General features: G+C 37.5%; 1 protein-coding gene across 2 annotated transcripts in view; it reads right to left on the bottom strand.

Annotated features, from left to right (window-relative positions):
* Positions 1-19,688, bottom strand: part of PIAS4 (protein inhibitor of activated STAT 4) — a 75,746-nt gene that overhangs the window by 11,194 nt on the left and 44,864 nt on the right. For both annotated transcript variants that reach the window (XM_056822424.1, XM_001374118.4), the window contains exons 8-9: positions 9,760-9,833; positions 9,006-9,166 (exon numbers count right to left, since the gene is read on the bottom strand). In XM_056822424.1, the coding sequence (XP_056678402.1) occupies positions 9,006-9,166; positions 9,760-9,833 (235 nt within the window). The remainder of the gene's footprint in view (positions 1-9,005; positions 9,167-9,759; positions 9,834-19,688) is intronic.

Below are 19,688 nucleotides of genomic sequence, written 5' to 3'. Positions count from 1 at the left end.
GATGTCTGGGAGATTAGGAGGGAGAAAGGTGAGTTGAGAAGGGAATAATTATCTTCAGGTATTTAAAGGGCTGTCATGAAATAGATTTGTTCTGCTTGACTCCAGAAGGCAATATGAGAAGCAATGCTAAAAAAGACTCCTTTTTAAGAGTCAAGAGACTCTTGAGGCTTACAGGTCTAGAGTCAGGAAGACCTGAGTTCAATTCCAGACTCAGACACTTACTAGTTGTGGGCAAGTCATTTACCTCTGTTTGCCTTAATCTGCTAGAAGAAAATGGCAAACTACTCCACTATCTTTGCCAAGAAAACTCCATGGGCAGTAATGATGAGCTATGGTCCATGGAATCATGAAAAATCAGAGACAACTAAACAACATCCTAATGCCCAGGTATCTAAGTAAAGGTGGAGTGGCCTGGCTCTTCAGGCTGTGGGTTCCTTTTAAATGGAATCCTTTAAAAAAGGGTGGATGATCCTTTAAGGTATGTTGTAAAAGGATTTATTTTGGGCATGAACTGGATTAGATAGCTATAAAGGTTTTTTTCCCCAGTAAAATTCTGTGATTCTGTAATATGTTGCAGGCTATATTATTCCCTCTGTATGTCTCTCCACTGCCCTATGCAATGATCAGCAATTCTGAAATCTGCAGAAACTGTGGAACTCTATGATTTTAAAAGTACATAGTGGGGGCAGCTAGGTGGCTTAATGGACTGAAAGCCAGGCCTAGAGACAGGAGATCCCCGAGTTCAAATCTGGCTTTAGACACTTTCTAGCTGTGTAATCCTGGGTAAATCACGTAACTCCCACTGCACCTAAGCCTTATCCCTCTGCTGCCCTGGAACTAATACACTGTATTGATGGAAGGTAAGGGTGAAAAAAAGCACATAGCATTATGGGAGGGGTAATGGTGTTAAAGATAGGATTTAGGAAAAATCTGAGGTCACAGAAAGCACTACAGAATTATCAAAATGTGATCCAATATGCTTGCTTTTCACTCAAATTTTGATCCAGCTCAATGTTTATGTAGACTCTGTTTAACATGTATGTAATAGCTCAAAGATCTGAACCAAAGGCATTCTTCCACTTGGTTTTTCCTCATATGGTTTATCAGGCTGAACTTGAGTAATTATCAATTTCATTTAGGAGGCTTCTAGAGCATTCTAGGACAAGATACTACTAATACAATGTTGTTTATGGAAAGGAAGGTTTGGAGAATCTATAAGGATCCAATCTATGGCTCTAATCTAGAAGAGAGCTTCTATATTACGATGGCAAATATTTCTTCCTGTTCTTTGCCTCCCTTGCTATTGGTAATCAAATGATTAAAATTCCCATTGACAATTTTGCTCTGAATCAAAAGCTTTTACAAAATAAACAATGACATCTTATATTCTCTTCACTTTTTAATAAAGTATTTGGTGAAGGCATAATCTATTATAGAACATCATTTCTGTAAGCCTACTTGTTCTCTTGTGATGTATGCTGATTATTATCAAAGATTTTTGTGGAGTTAAATTGATGAGAAACAGTTAAAAGTATAGTGGATAGAGAGCCAGCCTCAGAGTCAAGAAGACCTGTTTCCCCTCTGACACATCCTGTCTATGTGACTAGACAAATTGCTTTAACTCACTGCAAGCAATTCTCTAAAAATGAACATTACAGAACAGGTGCTGAGGCACTGGTAGAATCAGGCACTCTCTATTCCAATAATATAAATCTGTGCCTTTCTTCCTCCCCATCAGAAAAAAAAAAAAGCAGTCATGTGGGTGATAGTTACTTATATCCTATCAATACCTATTTTTGCCAATAATATCTAAAGTTAAAATACTCTTCGCTATTTTACTTTCTTTCTCAAGAACAACAAAATTTTTACCTTTTGTGTTAGATTCAATACTAAGTATCAGTTCCAAGGCTTAAGAGCAGTAAGGTGGGGCAGATAGGTGGCACAGTGGATTGAGAGGCAGGCCTAGAGATAAGAGGTTCTGGGTTCAAATGTGACCTCAGACACTTCCTAGCTGTGTGACTTTAAATAAGTCACTTAATCCCTATTGCCTAGCCCTTACTGCTCTTCTGCCTTGAAACCAATGGAGTTGCTCAGTTCCCCTTCTTCCCAGCACTGGAGGACATTTTTTGCATGCTCCTGCCTACTGCCCAAAACAAGTACTTCCTCCCTCCCCTCTTTGACGTAATGTGGGGGGTTCACAGGTAGCTTGCAATTACAGTATGGGCAAGTGAACTTGAAAACCTTCACCAATACTGGGCTAGGCATTTGGGGTTAAGTGACTTGCCCATGATTACACAGTTAAGAAGTACCTGAGGCCAAATTTGAATCCAGGACCTCCCGTCGAGGCTTGGTTCTCTATCCACTGAGCTGCCTAGTTGCCCCCTGTAGTATCTTTCCCTCAGATATGTGCAAAAATCTGTTGTTCAATATCCACATTATCTTCTCTCCAGAATATAGAATGCATATCCTAGGTCTGACCTGGCTACTCTTTCTCAATTTAATCCTCTTGGGGCCATTTCTACTTCCTCAAGCAACATAACTGAATTTGAGTTATTAAGACTCTAAATGTTAAATTTCTAATGTTGTTGATGAATAAAATGATTAGAAATGCTGACAAATAATTGTCATTTTTCATTTGTTGTTCTCCAGTGTCAACTTTAATGTTCTTCCTCTGTTTTATGAGATTATATTACTCAAAAATCCTCTACTATGCCCCTCTGTAAGACTTTGCAAATGAGTTTATATTCTAAATGTGCACTGCCTGTGACCACCATGTTTCTTGGGCCTGCCTGAAGTGGTTTCTGGGTGCTTTTAGCCTCTATGTTGTGGCATGTACTTTATAGCAGTTATATTAACAAAAGAAACTGATGAGAATGCTAAAATGACATGTACTTATTTAACCATTTCCCACTTTTTGGTTTGAACAAGTTTTTAATTGTATGCCATATTTTCTTATCTTTATTCCTTCAAACCTGGTATTCATCTTTGTTTTAACAACAGACTCTGACTGCATAGAGATACCTATTTTGGAAGGGATTTCTTTCTACATCAGTAACCAGTCTTTTCCTATTAAAATTTCATTTTTGGCAATTAGGCTAGGTGCTTACCAAGTCCAGTACCTTTTAACTGTTCTTGAATTCCATAAATTTTACAGTCTATATTCACAACATACAGGCTAGAAATATTTACAAATCTGGCTTCTTACATTTTTTAATCTTAAGTAATGAGTTCTTCAATTGATATCTTTTGTTTTTCCATCACACTCATTTCTTAATATATTCCCCTCTCTATCTTGTCCTCCTTTGAGTCAATGACTTAAAAAAACAGGAAAAAAGCAGTTCAGTAAAACCAACACAATGACCATGCCTGACAATATCTGCAATATTTCACATCCATTATCTCACAACACAGTGACAAAGGATGAGAATTGCATTTTGTCAATTCTTCTTTGGGTCAAAACTTGACCCAAATGTTAAGATTACATAATGCTGAATTTTGTTTTTTTGTTCTTTTTACTTTATTATAGTCACCATGTATAGTCTTCCCAGTTCTGCTTACTTTATCTTTGGAGAAGTTTCTTTTTTTCCATGTTCCTCTTAAATTCTTCATATTCATTATTTCTTATTGTACAGTAATATCCATTACTTTTGTGTACCAAAATTTGCTTAACTATTTCCCAGTTGAAGAATATTTACTTTTCCCCCCAATTCTTTGCAGAGTCATATCTTACAACCAATTTTTCATCATCTTCCCCTATGCCAACCTTTGCATTGATGCTGGAACATTTAAATATAAGCTGATTTGTGGGAAGGGCAGGAGAGTTTTGTGGCATCCTCTGAACATTTTCTCAACCTTCTCAGCTTCCACAATAGATGCTGATACACAAACTCTTATCTGCAGGCTTTCTTTCTGCTTTTCTTTATCACCAACATTGCGAAGTGAGCTAAGTGTCCCATGAAATGCTATTTCCTGCTACACTTGGACAAAAGATAAAGCCAACTTTCCAAAATCCTTTATTGGCTTTCCTAAGGAATATTATTCATGAGTAGTATTTCCGTTTAGCAAAAATCCCTATCTACCACCTTGTGGTTTTATCAATAGCAAGACTTTTAATACTGATTTCATTTGTTTAATCTGATAATAATATATTGACTAACTGGTAACTGGACAAGGGCATTGCATTTAAGATAACAATATTTAAATTCATTCAATTTATAGCTTGAAAGTTTAAATTCTTAGCAACCACTGTTCACTTTCTACTTTCCCATCATTGTCATAATGCAGAAGGGCCATTTTATATTTTTATTTTGTATATTTGACAGATCCAAAATTTTATCATTTGGGGGCCAGTTTACGGATGATAAACCTTTTGTTCTTAGCTAGGCTAGCTCAACAGTGGGTCATTAGAATGACAGATCTGTGGCATTTCCGGCATGAGAGAATCTGCCAGAGCTTACACACCATGATGAATGGTCAGGGTAGGTCTTCCATAATAATGTCCCTGACAGGCATTATCTAATTTCTCCTGGAAGCTTTTCTCTCTCTCTGGGAAGTCACTGCCTCAGCGTCCTCTTCCATTAAGATGAAGCTCAAGCACTATCTTCTAAAGCATGAAGCTTTTCCAGATTCCAACTGCTACTGCCTTGTCTCCCAAACTATCTTGTATATAACTAGATATTTGTTAACTTTTTATTTGAGCTGTATGTATTTTCATATGTAGTTGCTGCCACTGCTCCCCCCCCCCCCCCCAACACACACAATCTGGACCCTTACAAGAAGGGAATATTTCATTCTTTATTTGTATTTCCATGTAGGGTCTGGCACACAGCAGGGACTTAATACATAATTATTGATTGATTGGCTGATTCTACTTTCAACAGCTCTGATTTGACTTAAGAATGAGGCAAAAACTTTATGACAACAAATTATTTCTGCAACTTCTGTCCACTACTTCCATTTCCTACTTATTAGGCAGATTAAGTCTATTCTTTCCTCATATCTAAAAGCCCCTCAAATTCTTAAAGAGAACTACTATGCCCACCCTATGTCTTTAGACTAGACAGGTCCTTGCCTAGTTTCAAGTCCATCTTTCTGTGGATATAGTCCAGCTAGTCAATGTCTGTCAAATATAGCGCTCAAGGGGTAGGTAGGTGGCTCAATGAATAGGCCCTAAGACAGGAGGTCTTGGGTTCAAAGATACTTCCTAACTGTGTGACCCTGGGCAAGTCACTTTACCCCTATTGCCTAGCCCTTACCTTATATATAGTATTGATTTTTTTAAACCCTTACCTTCCATCTTGGAATCAATATTGTGTATTGGTTCCAAGGCAGAAGAGTGATATGGGCTAAGCAATGGAGGTCAAGTGACTTGCCCAGGGTCATACAGCTGGGAAGTGTCTGAGGCCAGACTTGAACCTAGGACCTCCTGTCTCTAGGCCTGGCTCTCAGTCCACTGAGGCCCCCTACAGTATTGATTTTAAGATGGAAGGTAAAATTTTAATAACAATAATAGCTTAAGAAATATATGTAGCACCTTGAAATGAACAATGATCTTTGATTATCTTTCCTTTTCTCAACTCTGAGCTTTTATTAATATGGCCTAAATTGCATGAGCTTTTTGGCTGCTACATCACACTAAGTATGAATCCTACCACAATCCGGAGCTCCTCACAAATACTGACATCTTGTTATCTTGAGCTGGTTTTCTGAGCTAACATGTTAAGACTTTACATCTATCGTGATTGATGTTCATGTGTCTGGAAAGCTGAATCTGTGAAGATTCCATTTGGTGGAGAATGTTTGTTGAATCGAGACTCCATAGCCTCCGGGTCATGCAGAGGGCGAGTCAAGATCAGAGCCTCTGACTTCAGTCCAAAACTCTGGCTTTGGGAATGTTTGTTTTTTAATCAGCCAACATGGCTAAGGTAATGTGCTAGCCGGTCCACAAAGAACAAGGGGGCTTGGAAGATCAGTCACCAGTTCCTTGATTCTAAGAACTGTCTCTGAGCCTGCTGGCAAGAACAGCCATACCCAAGCATTGCTCTTCACGAGTCAGTTTCATTCCTATTCTCACTGCTCTCAGATGTGGCATTTCATTCCTCAACCTCCACTCAAATTCTACCTATCTTTCAAAACTCATCTCTTCTGTGAAGCCTGACCTACAACTCCACTCCACCCATGAAATTATCCCCCCCTCCCACCTTGGACCCCTGGATCACTTACTGCCTGCCATCTACAACACAGGATTTTTATCATATACTCTTTAGTTTACACACCATGGTTCACAATTTTTGTTTCTTTGAGAATGGGTCTCCCTGTCACCTCCTAGCCAGAAGTATGGCAGCCACTCCTGAGTCTAATCCCATGTACTGAATGGCACAGAGGTTTGGGCCTGCTCCAGTTTTTTCCTTCCTGAGGCAGCTCAGAACTCCTGAGATCAAGTAATCCACCAGCCAGTAACAGGCATGTCCAATCATAGCTGGCTCTTTTCTACCCAAAAGGACATTCTCTGAGGGACTGTCTTCCTTCACTTCTTATCTATAGCAAGTCTGTGAATCTGGCACATAGAATAATAGAAAGAGTCAAAAGACTCGATATCAAGTCCCACTTCTATTCTTGCTACCTGAATTAATTTGATCAAGTCACTTCCCCTCTCTTGGCTTCAGTTTCCTCATTTCTAATAAGAGGCTGAACTCTATCTCTAAAGAGCTTTCATTTTAAATTTTATGATGCTTTAATTCACTTATTCTCTCTGAGCCTCAGTTTCCTCATCTGTAAAATGAGGAGAACATTGGTAGAGTTACTGTGTTAGTTTTGTAGATCTTAAATTACTATGAAGATATGATATCACTTCTTTTAAGGCCTTTTATTATGATGTCCTTACCTTACATAGTCAACCTTTTCACCCAATGTCCCCCCAACATGCACCATCTTTGATCTCTCGTTTTCAACAAGCCAACCCCACTTCTATATTCTTCCCTTAAGAGTCAAAGACCATGTTATGAACTTATTCCACATCCCATGCAGAAGGAAGCACCCAAGTATCCTAGGACAAGGAAGGAAAAGTCATGCTACCTTGTATATTACACCACTAATTATATGACCACAGGAATATCACTTCATTTCCTTCAACCTAACTTTCCTTATCTGGAAAAGGTAGATGCTAATCCCTGACCTAGCTATTTCACAGAATTGTTATAAGGTGTTTTATAGACCATAAAAGGATAGAAATATACAGCCTATTACTGTTTCTGTTCAGAGGCCTTGAGTATTCACTGTAATACAATTCATCAAAAAAAAACAAAACAAAAAACAAAAAACATCAAACCATAAAGAATGAAATTTTCAGAAAACAAATGTGCTTTTGAAGATCAACATGAAAAATGCCCCTCATTTGGTCTTCCTATCACCAAAAGAGGCATTAAACCCCATGCGGCTGCCAGTTTTGTCTATTCCTAGTTATGACTATATAAAATATGGCCCTTAGTTATGGATAGTTTTATATCTATAATATTATGTATTGCCTATAATACTTCTCCAAAGAGATGGAGACGTTAGGCTGTCTCCTAACTAAAGTCAACTCCATTTGTGTTCTTGGGCCCATTCTTTCATCCACTCTTGCCCTACTGCCTAAAATCAAGACCAGGTTTACCTCAGCCTGAAAGATATCTTCACTGGGACAGCTAGGTGGCTCAGTCAGTGAATAGAGTTAGGTCCCTCTAACATGTCCAAAAGAGAAGTGGTATTTCCTTGCTAAGCCCTTCCTCCTGCTAAATTTCCTTATTTTTGTTGAGGACACCATCATCCTTCTATTTACCCAAGTTTTTCTCTTTCTCTCAATCCACCCCCAACACATACATGTAACTAAACAGCTGCTGTTTTTTATGATTCTATCTCCTCATCTTTTACATTTGTACCTTCCTTTCTACTCCCACACAGCTCCCAAGTTCAGGACTTCACCTCTTGCCTAAATGAATACAAAACCCTCTCCAATGTATCTGCTTCCTGTCTCTCCCATCTCCAAAGGATCCTTCACTGAACAACCAAGAGTATTCCTAAAGTGCCCATCTGATGATGTCATTCCCTGCTCAAGAAGCTACTGCAATTTCCTATTTATTGCTTTAAAAAGGGTAAAATTCAAAATTCTCAATATGATGTTGAAAGCCTAACATTATCAAGCTCTCAATAACCTTACTACTTATTTCAATGGTCCTCTTTTCCACCAATTCCATGTCAAGCTGGCTTGGCTAACAAATATCCTATCTTCCAACCCTCAGCCCTTGAACAAGTAATCTTCCATGTCTAGAATACACTTCTTTACCCTTCATATTCTAAGGGACCTCTCTATTCCTTAAATGTCTGGCTCTCAGATTACCTTCTACACCAGACCTTTCTTGATTGCCTCTTGAAATCTACTCTCTTTCTCTCTGGGTTTCATTTATCTGAGAACATGTTGTACCCCACAATGACAATGTAAATTCTTTGAGGACAGGAACCTTCACTTTGTCTTAATACTCCTAGGATCTTACACATAGTAGATGCTTAATAAGTGTTCCTAAAACTGAATTGAAACGTAGCTTATATTTCTAGGTCAAAGAATAAGTTGCCCCCTTTGAGTACCATGGTCACAGAATTTAGAGTGAGAAGAAAGCAATCATCTAATTTAGCTTTTATTTAACAGATGAGGAAATTGGTGCCCAGAGAAAGCAAACAACTTGCCTAAAGTTAGACAAAGTTTTGACTACCCAACACAGAATTCAAACCTATGTCCTTAGACTCCTGAATCATATACTCCCTACCACACTATTTATAAAGCTGAAGGCTCTATTAAGATATTCATGATACAAGTAGGAAGAAGAAATAACGATCCTGGCACATCCTTTCACATTTAGAACCAACAAGGATAGTTAAAATGTGAAATGGAAGGAAAGGTGCCAGAGGTAGTAGTATGAATACAGAAAATCCCAAAGGGATGATGCCATCAGCACTCCACCAAGCAGACTCACCCATCTATTATCAGCTGGTCATAGGGGGCTGGTTTGTCACAAACAGGACACATCCAAGTAGGTTTCTTCTCATTCATCTGGAGGTAGAATACGGCATCGAAGCACTGCAGGTGGGCACAGGTCTCAGCTCGGCAAGGCATGGAGAGTCGCATCTTTACTAGCTATATACCAGACATGGGAACCCCCCAAATGAGGGAGCAGTTAGGAGAGAGATAACTGGGATAGCAGCCCACAGAACAGTTCTAGCACTGTAGCCCAAGTCTACCTAATCTGAGGAAAATAGATGGTCAAGCACCCTGTTCAAAGGGAGGCAGAGAGAACTTTAGTCCCACTCCTTTCCCAACTATTTCAATCCTCTGAACACTAAATTTAATTCTTTGAACTAGTCTTAAACTTGACTATACATAATCTTTGATTATTTCTATTTGTTTCAGATGTGGTCTCCACCCCGCAACTATACCATGAGGCCTTTGAGGACAGGGTCGAGGTCCTCTTTTGTTATTCCTAGAGTGTCTCACACTTGACCAATTCCAATGAGTTAGTCAAATGACTTGGGATGAGGAGGGCAGCACTGAGATTATGAGAGAAGTCCAGAAATGGCTACTAGGAATTTATCTGTCCCTACCAAAAGAGACAGGATACAACTGAGAGAAGGCCAAAAGACTAGGAGACTGTCTTCCTTTCCTTGCTGCATCTAGGTTGGGAGATCGGGACCTTACAGCAAAGAGCCACACAAGGGTTTGTTCCGACTTACCGGACAGATGAGAGAGACTCGGACACCTGTGGTGGCAATTTCACTGTCAGGATCAAGACGCAACTTCTCTTTGACTGAAGAGAGAAAAAAAGAGGCCAACAGGGTTGAAAGGGTAGGCCCTGACACTTTTTAGCCACTCCAGTAAATGAAATGGACTGAGCAGGATGTTCTACTCCTAGCTCATGGTCTTCATTTGCCCCCTAATTACCAGTCCTCCATATGGAAGATGAAAATTAGGAAGAATTCTGGGCAGCCAGTTTCCCTAGTCTCTTCAAGGGAATGTGGGGGAGGAGGAGGATGAGGGGAAAACTTCTTATCCCCTCCCAACTTGTTTGCTCTCCAATAGGGCCCCAAATTATGCTTATTCTCCCAAGACAGAGCTCCCAAGAAAGAATAGCATCAAAGAAAGGGGTTCATAGTTCCATCTCAAAGTTTGGGACTGGGCTACTGGATCAGAGCCTGGCCAGAAATTTTAAATAAGGTGGGAGGGAGGAGGAGGGAGAAAAGAGATACTAACAAACACCTTTGTGGAAAGTAGGAAAAGAAGGGAATATATGGAAAGGAAAATACTTCAGTCATTTGTAAGTTGTAGTACTGTCAAAACTCTAACATGCCCAGGAACTTTAGGATAAAAAAGAAAATAATTTTCTAGAAGCATTCTTTTTAAAATACTTTTATTATTTCTGTGGCAACAAGACCTTCAATGAACACAAAAAAGTGAAGAGAATTAAAGCAATTATTGAAGACAAAAAGCAGATTTAAAATCCTGAAATAGGTCAGGTAACTAGTCTGAATTATATACCGAAATAAAACCACATACATAAAAAATGTTCTGAAAAATTAAAACTTCAATTGAAAAAACAAAAAAAAACAACACTACACTTTTCTCTCCTGATCTTCTTTTTTAATAATAGTAAACATGTTTATAGCTTTTAATTCTGCTCTCCTCGATTTGTGACACTTAAGGCAAGTCTTTTCACATTTCTTTTCTCATATTTGTCATTTTTAACAATACAACACTATGCTGTTACACTGATAAAAATTACAGTTTGTTCAGAGATTCAATTGTCAGACACATAGGAGATATTGTTAAAAGATTGTTGAATCAAAGGTTATGATTATTTGTAACTCAATGTGCACGTCCAAGATCAGTATGTAATACCTCAAGGATATTTTATTTTGGGCAAGGATATATTTATTTATTCCTCTGAGGGCAAACAAAATTTCAATTTTATTATCTATAATTTGTTTTCTCTTTCAAAAATTCTGTTGGAGAATAAGCTAACAACTACTTATGAATTTTTCAATGCTTTATATAAAATCTGTACATTTCTGGAGCTTTCAAAAAGCTGGGTTATAATTCACTCATATGCCTCTGCTATGTACAACCCATTTTACTTCATGTTAAGGGAGATATGCAAACAAGTGAGACACCAAAAGCTTCTTAAGGGCAGGGACAATAAAGAAGGGATCCAATTATGCTTCTGATATTTTTTTACTTCAAAAAAATCTATTCACCTAGCACTGGGAACTAATTACTTGGTTTTCCCTCAGAAATAAATGAATAGCTATTTTGGCACTTTTTTCTTCCTCAAGGAAGAGGATGGCAGAGGAAGAGATGTTTGGGGGAAATTGTAGAAGGTTTAAGTAGAAAAGATTGAGATCTCAAAGTGTTTGACCACTTAAGGAATCAATAGTATATGATAAAAGAGAGCAAAAGCTTCTCTATAATCAGAGCACATTGCTATTGAAATGCTTCTCTGTGTCAAAGGATAATTAGACAAAAGAATTAATTTTTTAAAAAAATCATTGGTATTAATTGCATAAGATGCAACTAATAAGAAAACCAATTACTTTTGTTTTCTATTTCACAGACATATGTACCAAATATAATGAATAATAAACACATCACAATTTATACAGCACAGCCCCTGGGTACTAAACAGCAAGGGTCAGAGTCCTGAGTCCCAAACCTGATTCCCTTACTATTAGCTATGTGGGATCTGGCAAGTCACATCCCACTTTCCTCACCTGTACAATAAGAAAACTATTACTTGGGGGCAGCTGGGTAGCTCAGTGGATTGAGAACCAGGCCTAGAGACTGGAGGTCTGAGGTTCAAGTCTGGCCTCAGACACTTCCCAGCTGTGTGACCCTGGGCAAGTCACTTGACCCCCATTGCCTAGCCCTTACTACTCTTCTGCCTTGGAGCCAATACACAGTATTGACTCCAAGATGGAAGGTAAGGGTTTAAAAAAAAAAGAAAACTATTACTTGAGCTATTTGGGCCACAGTGCTTTGGTGGGAATCAAGTAAGATGATATATAAATGTAAACTACTCTTTATAAGCACAATAACTACTGTTATTCTGAGAACAAAAACAAAAACAAAAAAACCCCTAACAAAACAAAAAACCCAGGGCTGCTGAGAGTATCCACTAGAGGGTAGCTTCGGATCTTGACCCCTCTCACCTCCAACATTCCAGTGCTCAAGTGAGACCCCCATTTGTATACAGAAACCCACAGCAAGGTCAAAGGGACCTTGTAAGCCCCTGGGCTAGAATGTACCTCTGAGTGCCCATTATCTAGGATTCTAACTACATACAGCACCTTTACTGGATCCTTATAGCCACCAGGGTGATGTAGGTAGTATAAGTATTATTACTGCCCATTTAGAGATGTGGATGAAGGTGCTAGAGACAGAACACCCGAGTTCAAATCTTGCCTGAGACACATATTGGTTGTGTGGCCTAGGGCAAATCATATAACCTCTCAATATCAGTTTTTTCATTTGTAAAATAGAGATGGTAATAAAAGCCCCTACCTCATAGGCTACATATATAAAGGCATTATATAAGTGCTTGTAAGCTATTACTATTATTGTTGTTTCACAGAATTGAAGTCTGAAACCTAGGTCATCAGACATCAAGGTCAATGCTTTTTCCACTATATACCACCCTGGTAGAGGAGATACTAAATTAAGCTAATAGGGAAATGATGGCAAACCTTTTTAGAGATCAAGTGCCCAAACTATAACCCTGGGCAGAGGGGTGGATTATGTAAGAAATGTCCTCAGGTGCTCACAGAGAGGGGTCGGGGAGCACAGGTGCCATAGGTTTACCACCATGACAATAGGGAAAGGTCATGCCATTTTAGACTTCCAAAGACCAAGAAGTTGATTATGTAAACTTAGAGAGAATGCTAAGTTTTAAGACTTCTGAATGAGAGAAATTCCTTATAAAAAAGATGTACAAAAATAGATGAACCCAAAGATCTAGCTAAGATATGCTCACTATCTAAAGGGTTGCAGGCAGCTGAAGGCCAAGTATAGTGGTGGAGGTGCTGGGCCTAAGGATGACTTGATCTCCTAAAGTGAGACAGGAGAGAGGCTCTTGCCCTGGGCCAGAAAGGCTTTAGGCAGGGAAGTTCTGGGATTGAGAACACCTGAGAGAAGGGGAACACTTGTGGCCAGAAAAAGGAATGTATCCTTAAGAGAAAATGATCTGAAGGCCTTACAAAGTGTTGGGCAGATTGTGGGTGAAGTACTTAAACAGTTAACAAAAGAAAAATTCATTGTTTAAAGCAACAAATGGACCAAGATATGTTATGGGTTGTCAGCGTCAGCTTGACAAAAGTAAACTGAAGCCAGAGGACAAGACTTGCTCTGGATATGACTACACTATTATGAGATACTTGCCAAGAGAAGTTGATCCACTGGTTTACAATATATCTCACGAAAACCCTGGGAATGTTTCTTGTTCTGAGATTGGAAGACTATCTGAACAAATCAGAGAATTAAGAGATTAAGAGAGGTAATAGAATTACCTCTTACAAACCCTGAGTTTATTTCAGCATGTAGGAATAATACCTCCAAAAGGTTGTTTACTATATATGGACCACCAGGAACAGGAAAAACACTCTTGGCAAGAGCTGTTGCTAGCCAATTGGATTGCAATTTTGAAAAGGTTGTATCTAGTTCAATTGTAGACAAGTACATCAGTGAAAGTGCTCATTTGATCAAAGAAATGTTTAATTATGCCAGGGATCACCAACCATGCATCATTTTCACGGATGAAATAGATGTTATTGGTGGCTGTCGTTTCAGCTGATAGAGAAATTCAGAGGGCCCTAATGGAGTTATTGAATCAGATGGATGGATTTAATACTTTACACAGAGTCAAAATGATCATGGCTAAAAACAGAGCAGACACACTGGATTCTGCTTTGTTAAGTTCAGGAAGATTAAATAGAAAAATACATATTGATCTGCCAAATGAACAAGCAAGATTAGACATTCTGAAGATTCATGCAGGTCCTATCACAAAACATGGTGAAATAGATTATGAAGCAATTGTGAAGCTCTCAGATGACTTTAATGGAGCAGATCTGGAAATGTTTGCACTGAAACAGGTATGTCTGCAATCCATGCTGATCATGATTTTGTAGTACAGAAAGATTTCATGAAAGAAGTCAGAAAAGTGGCTAATTCTAAGAAGCTGGAATCTTAACTAAATTATAAACCCATTTGAGTTAAACTTCAATTAGCATAATATAAAAATAAAGTTGAGGAAAACAATGTATGTATTGGATATGAGCTCATTAAAAGTATATTACATATAAAGTAATAATTCATTAGTTCTGTGAACAATACTGCCACAAAAGACTATATTTGTTGGTGTTGCACTTATTGCAGTAAGTTAAATGAAATGAATTGGATAGTTTTTTGAAATAGTTAATGTGTGAACAATTTATAAAACATTGAAATTCAAGTTTTAGGTCTCAGTTTTAAAAGAACATTTCTTAATGACATTTTATTTTATTTCACTTGTTTTCTTCATCCCAAAGAGTTGAATGGAGAGTAGTCTGACAAAAACTAGGTATAGATCCAACATCTCACACAGTATACCAAGATAAGCTCAAAATTGGGACGTAAAAGGAGCCACCATAAATGACTTAGAAGAGGAAAGGAGGAAGAAATTACTTGTCAGATCTCTGGAAAGGGAAAGAGTTCATAACAAGACATATAACAAAATCTCCCCCTAATGGGGAAGATAACAAAATTAATGCAGCTAAAATTTAAAAAGATGCAGGTGAATGGAAGGAAAAACTATTTGCAGCAAGTTTCTAGGATAAATATTTATTTCTTTTATATATATATATATATATATATATATATATATATATATATATATATATATATATATATATATATATATATATATATATATATATATATATATATATATATAAAAATTTCTTTTATATATATATATATATATATATATATATATATATATATATATATATATATATATATATATATATATATATATAAAACTGATTCAAATATAAGAATAAGAGCCATTCTCCTATAGCTCAAGGGAAATGAACAAACCAAAGAAATCCAGGTTCTTGTAAGAATTGAAATAATATTTCTACCCAGATATATATTTTATAAAGTTTATTAGAAAGGATAGACAATTATTCCTCTAAGTAACCTACCCATGTGGTATCTAGCCTGCAAGTCCCTTCCTCCTTCCCTTTCACCTGCCTGCCCTGTTCCCGATTTCTTCTTTCTTCCTTCTCCATCCCCACAAGCCCAAAGCCTTGACTTTTTATTGACGTATAGCACATACAGGCATGCAAATAAGGTGCAACTGTATTATGTCAGGAATGTTTGATGGACAGGTCAAGCTACTCAGGAGGGGGAGGGAATGAACTTCCTTGACACACTCTCAACAAATATATGGAAAAATACTCTAAATCAGTAACTAGAAAAATGCAAATCTGAACTATTCTGTTTCCACCTCATACCCTTTCAACTTATCAAAGCTGACAAAAAAGAAAAATGACAGATGCCAGAGGGGCTGTTGAAAAACAAGTATATTAATGCACTGTTGGTGAAACCATAAACTGGTCTAACCATTACAGAAAGCAATTTGGAACTATACCCCCATAAGCTATTAAACTATATATACTCCTTTGACCCAGTGATACCACTAATAGATGTATATACTTCACAAAGATCAAGGTAAGATAAAGAGAACCCCTATCTATGAAAATATTTATATTAGCTATTTTTTCAATGGCAAAGAACTAGAAACTGAGGGTACCCAGAATTTGAGGAATGACTGGATGAGCCATGGTAAATGAGATGGAAACTATTGTGCTATAAAGAAATGATGAAGAGGATGGTTTCAGAGACACCCAGAAAGACTTGAATGAACAGAGTGAATTAGACAGAATCCAGATAACAATTTATACAATAACAACAATATTGAAAAGATAAGCACCTTTGAAAGACTTAGGAAATCTGATCAACCCAATGACTAACAATTTGAGAACTTATGATGATACAGGTTATCCACTGTCATGTCATGGGGTGATGGCCTCAAGAGTGCAAACTGGAACATATTTTTAGACATGGTTAATAAGGTAACTTGTTTTGTCTGACTATATGTGTTTATAATAGGGGCTTTGTGGGGTGGAGGTGGGATGGAGCCAAGAAAGGGGCTTAGTATCAGTAAAAGCTATTCTGAGAATCCTCTCGAACCAGCCTTAAAATTGTTCCTCAAAATAACTAAAGTCACAGAACCAACAAGGAGATGGAGTGAGGAGTTTTTCTGCAGAAAACAACTTGAAAGGTAAGCAAAGAGAGTCAATTTTCAGGTGTAAAACTACAAACAGAGAAGTGAGGGCCAACCACCCTCCACCTAATACACCAAATTCCAAGCCTGGGTACAGGCCAACTTTGGGATCCCAGGACCATGCCCAAGTCAACAGCAGGGCACTGGACACCCACCCCTTGAAGTCCTAAGCCTTGGAAAAGCTCCTAGCCCCAGGGCAAAATACCTCACAGTACTCTTAAGTCCTACAAGCCATCATCAGAGGAGACAGAATCAGCGGTTTTCTGAACTCCCAGCACACAGGCAAAAAGAGGCTGGGAAAATTGAGCAAACAGCAAAAGAAACACCTAACCATAGAAAATTTTTATAGAGACAAAAAGCAAGGTACAGATTCAGTAGGGAACCTTGAGAGCAAAGCAACTACATGTAAAGCTTCAAAGGAAAATGGGAATTGATCTCAAGCACTGGAAGAGCCCAAAATGGAATTCAAAAAGAAAATGATAGGTTGAGGAAAAATAAGAAAAAGAAATGAAAGTAATGCAAAAAGAAAATAACAGCTTAAAAAACAAATTAGTCAAACGGAAAAAGAGGCATGAAAATCCAATGAAGAAAAGAGTTCCTTAAAAAAAAAAACAACAAACAAACACAAAAAACCAGAATTGACCTGCTGGGAAAAAGAGGTAAAAAAATCCAATGAAGAAAAGAGTTCCATGAAAAGCAGAATGGGCCAAATGGAGGATCAAAAGGTCATGGAAGAAAATTAGCCTTTAAAAATTAGAATCGGGCAAATAGATACCAATGATGTCATGAGCCATCAAGAAACAATAAAACAAAATCAAAAGAACAAAAAATAGAAAATATTAAATATCTCATTGAAAAAAAAACACAGGGGCTTTATTTTTCTTGCTTTTTCAATAGAGGGGAAAAGGAGAGAGGGGAAAAAGGAAGGGAGAGAAAAGTCTATTTTTGTGAAAATAAAATTTAATTAGAAAAAAACAGTGGCTCTGAACAAAGAACTTTCTAACAATCAGAGCTGTACAACAAGGGACAGCACTATTTAATGAGGCCCTGTCTTTTTAACTGTTTACCTGCTAGAGATACTATAGAAGGGGGTTTCTGTACTAGGTAGAGTATGCTCTGTAATATTCCTCTGAGCATAGATTTTTCTCTAAATATTTGCTAAGTTTCAGCAAGGAGTCCACTACCCTATGACCAGACCCAAGCTAGGTCTCTTGGAAAACTACTGTTTTCTGTTCTTCTTTCACTGTCCTTCTCAGATACTTAATATTCTTATCTTTTTTTTTTTTTAAACCTTTACCTTGTCACAGCTAGGAAATGTCTGAGGCCAGATTTGAACCCAGGACCTCCCATTTGAGCCACCTAACTTCCTCTATCCTTATCTATTTTAAGAGTGCCAATTCCCCTGGCAAAACTTGTTCTTGAGAAGGGCTATGAAGTAAATTTACAAAGGTTTAACTGAAGTTTTGTTCTATTACCCTGGAATATTTGCATTTTCAGTATGATATTTCATTGTGGAATGTAGAGACTCTTTGGAAATTAAAAGAATGGTAAATATGAGGCTATAGATGGGGGAAGTATTTTGGGAAAAGAGTGCCCTTTTCTAAATAACCTTGAAATCACCCAACATAAGACTATGGCTGAAGACAACGGCCAAAGAGAACCAAACCATGAAGTTCAGAGTTGGAAAAATGATGCTATTGATCTTAGGATCATCTTGTTCAATCCCTTCACTTTTACAGATAAGAAAATTATAGTCACCAGAACTGTGGCCAGAGGATCCCTGTTATGCCAAAGGAAAAAATTCCTGATTGCTGGTGTGGAACAACATTGGAATTCAAGCAGAAGAATTTGATTGGGTCTGTGGAAGGAAATTAATTAGACTGGTCCTAAGCTACAAGTTTAGGAAAAATTTAATGGTCCAGTCCCTTAAATAAATTCAGTCTATTAAATACCATAGCATTGGCTATGAGCTACTAAAGCTTTCTAAATCTTAAAACATTAATTAATATATAGTATCTACAACTTAAGATGCAGTACTGGATTCCCAAGAAGAACTTCCTAATTCAGATCCATCCATCCAACTAGGAGTTAGAAGACCTTGGTTCTTCTAGTCTTGGGTCCATCACTACTTGTGTCTTTCTCATTCAAAAAACAAATATTAAGCACTTACAATCAAGGCCCTGGCCCATGGTCTTGGATGACAAATATAGGAGACACAGACCCTGCTCTCAGGTTTCAGTGTCCTAGAGGAATGCTGGCCCTGGCATCAGGAAACATCAGTTTTAATTCTTATCCTGACATGTGCTATTTGGATGACCTCTGGCAAGTCACTTAACCTCAGTTTCCTCTATTACAAAAGAAAAGGGGGGGGGGGGTAATTAAATGAAATATAATATATATATTTATAATAAAATAAAATATAATAAATAAATGAAATAAAAAAATAAAAAAAAATGGGGGTAAATAAATTAAATTAACAACACCACCACCCCCGAAAATATCTAATCCATGATTTTGTCTCCATTGGGTGAACTGAACTCTTGAAGTTAAATTCTAAGTTTCTATTTCATGTTCTAAATGTACTCTTCTGTTAAATTTCCTGAATGTTCTGGGGGAAAAAAGTGCAGCATCCTTGAAGGCAATTCTAATTTGTAAGTACAGGTCCTGGCATGTTTGTTTATGATAAATCATATTATTTTGTAGGCATGTTTTTAGGAAAGCTGTTGCCAAATTTTAGATGCTACAGTTAATTTAGTCCAAACCCTTTATTTCAACGAGGAAACTGAGGTAGAGAGGAAATGACTTGGTCAAAGTCACACAGCTGGTTAGCATCACAGTGACTCAGGTTTCTATTTGTGGGGCACCTTTCTCCCTAAAGAGTTTTGGCTATTTCACATATTGAGTTAAATCTTCAATAACTGGGAAGTAATGGGGAAAAGATGAGGAGGGTCACTCTGAGTTAGTTAAATGTTAGTAAAGAGATATAGGTTTTATTACTTTGTGGAACATATATTAAATTCCATGGATGCTAGAAAAGGTATTTTCAGTTTGCATTTAATGAAAAATGATGTGTAACTAGCATTCTTTACAAATACATACTGTTAATGTGTCCATAACAGGTTTACTTTCCTCTTTAGGAAACATTTGTTGTTTAGTCAGCAACAATCATCTGATCTGTCTGTCCTCTCATTGTGGTTCAGCAATTTTTCAGTCATGTCCAATTCTTTATGATCTCATTTGAGGTCTTGTCTTCTTGGCAAAGATCCTGGAGTAGTTTGCTAATTC

This window comes from Monodelphis domestica, chromosome 3 (genome assembly GCF_027887165.1).
Source record: "Monodelphis domestica isolate mMonDom1 chromosome 3, mMonDom1.pri, whole genome shotgun sequence".
Classification (NCBI taxonomy): Eukaryota; Metazoa; Chordata; class Mammalia; order Didelphimorphia; family Didelphidae; genus Monodelphis; species Monodelphis domestica.
Note: the sequence above shows the minus strand (reverse complement) of the source record. Positions and strands in the feature narration are given on the sequence as shown.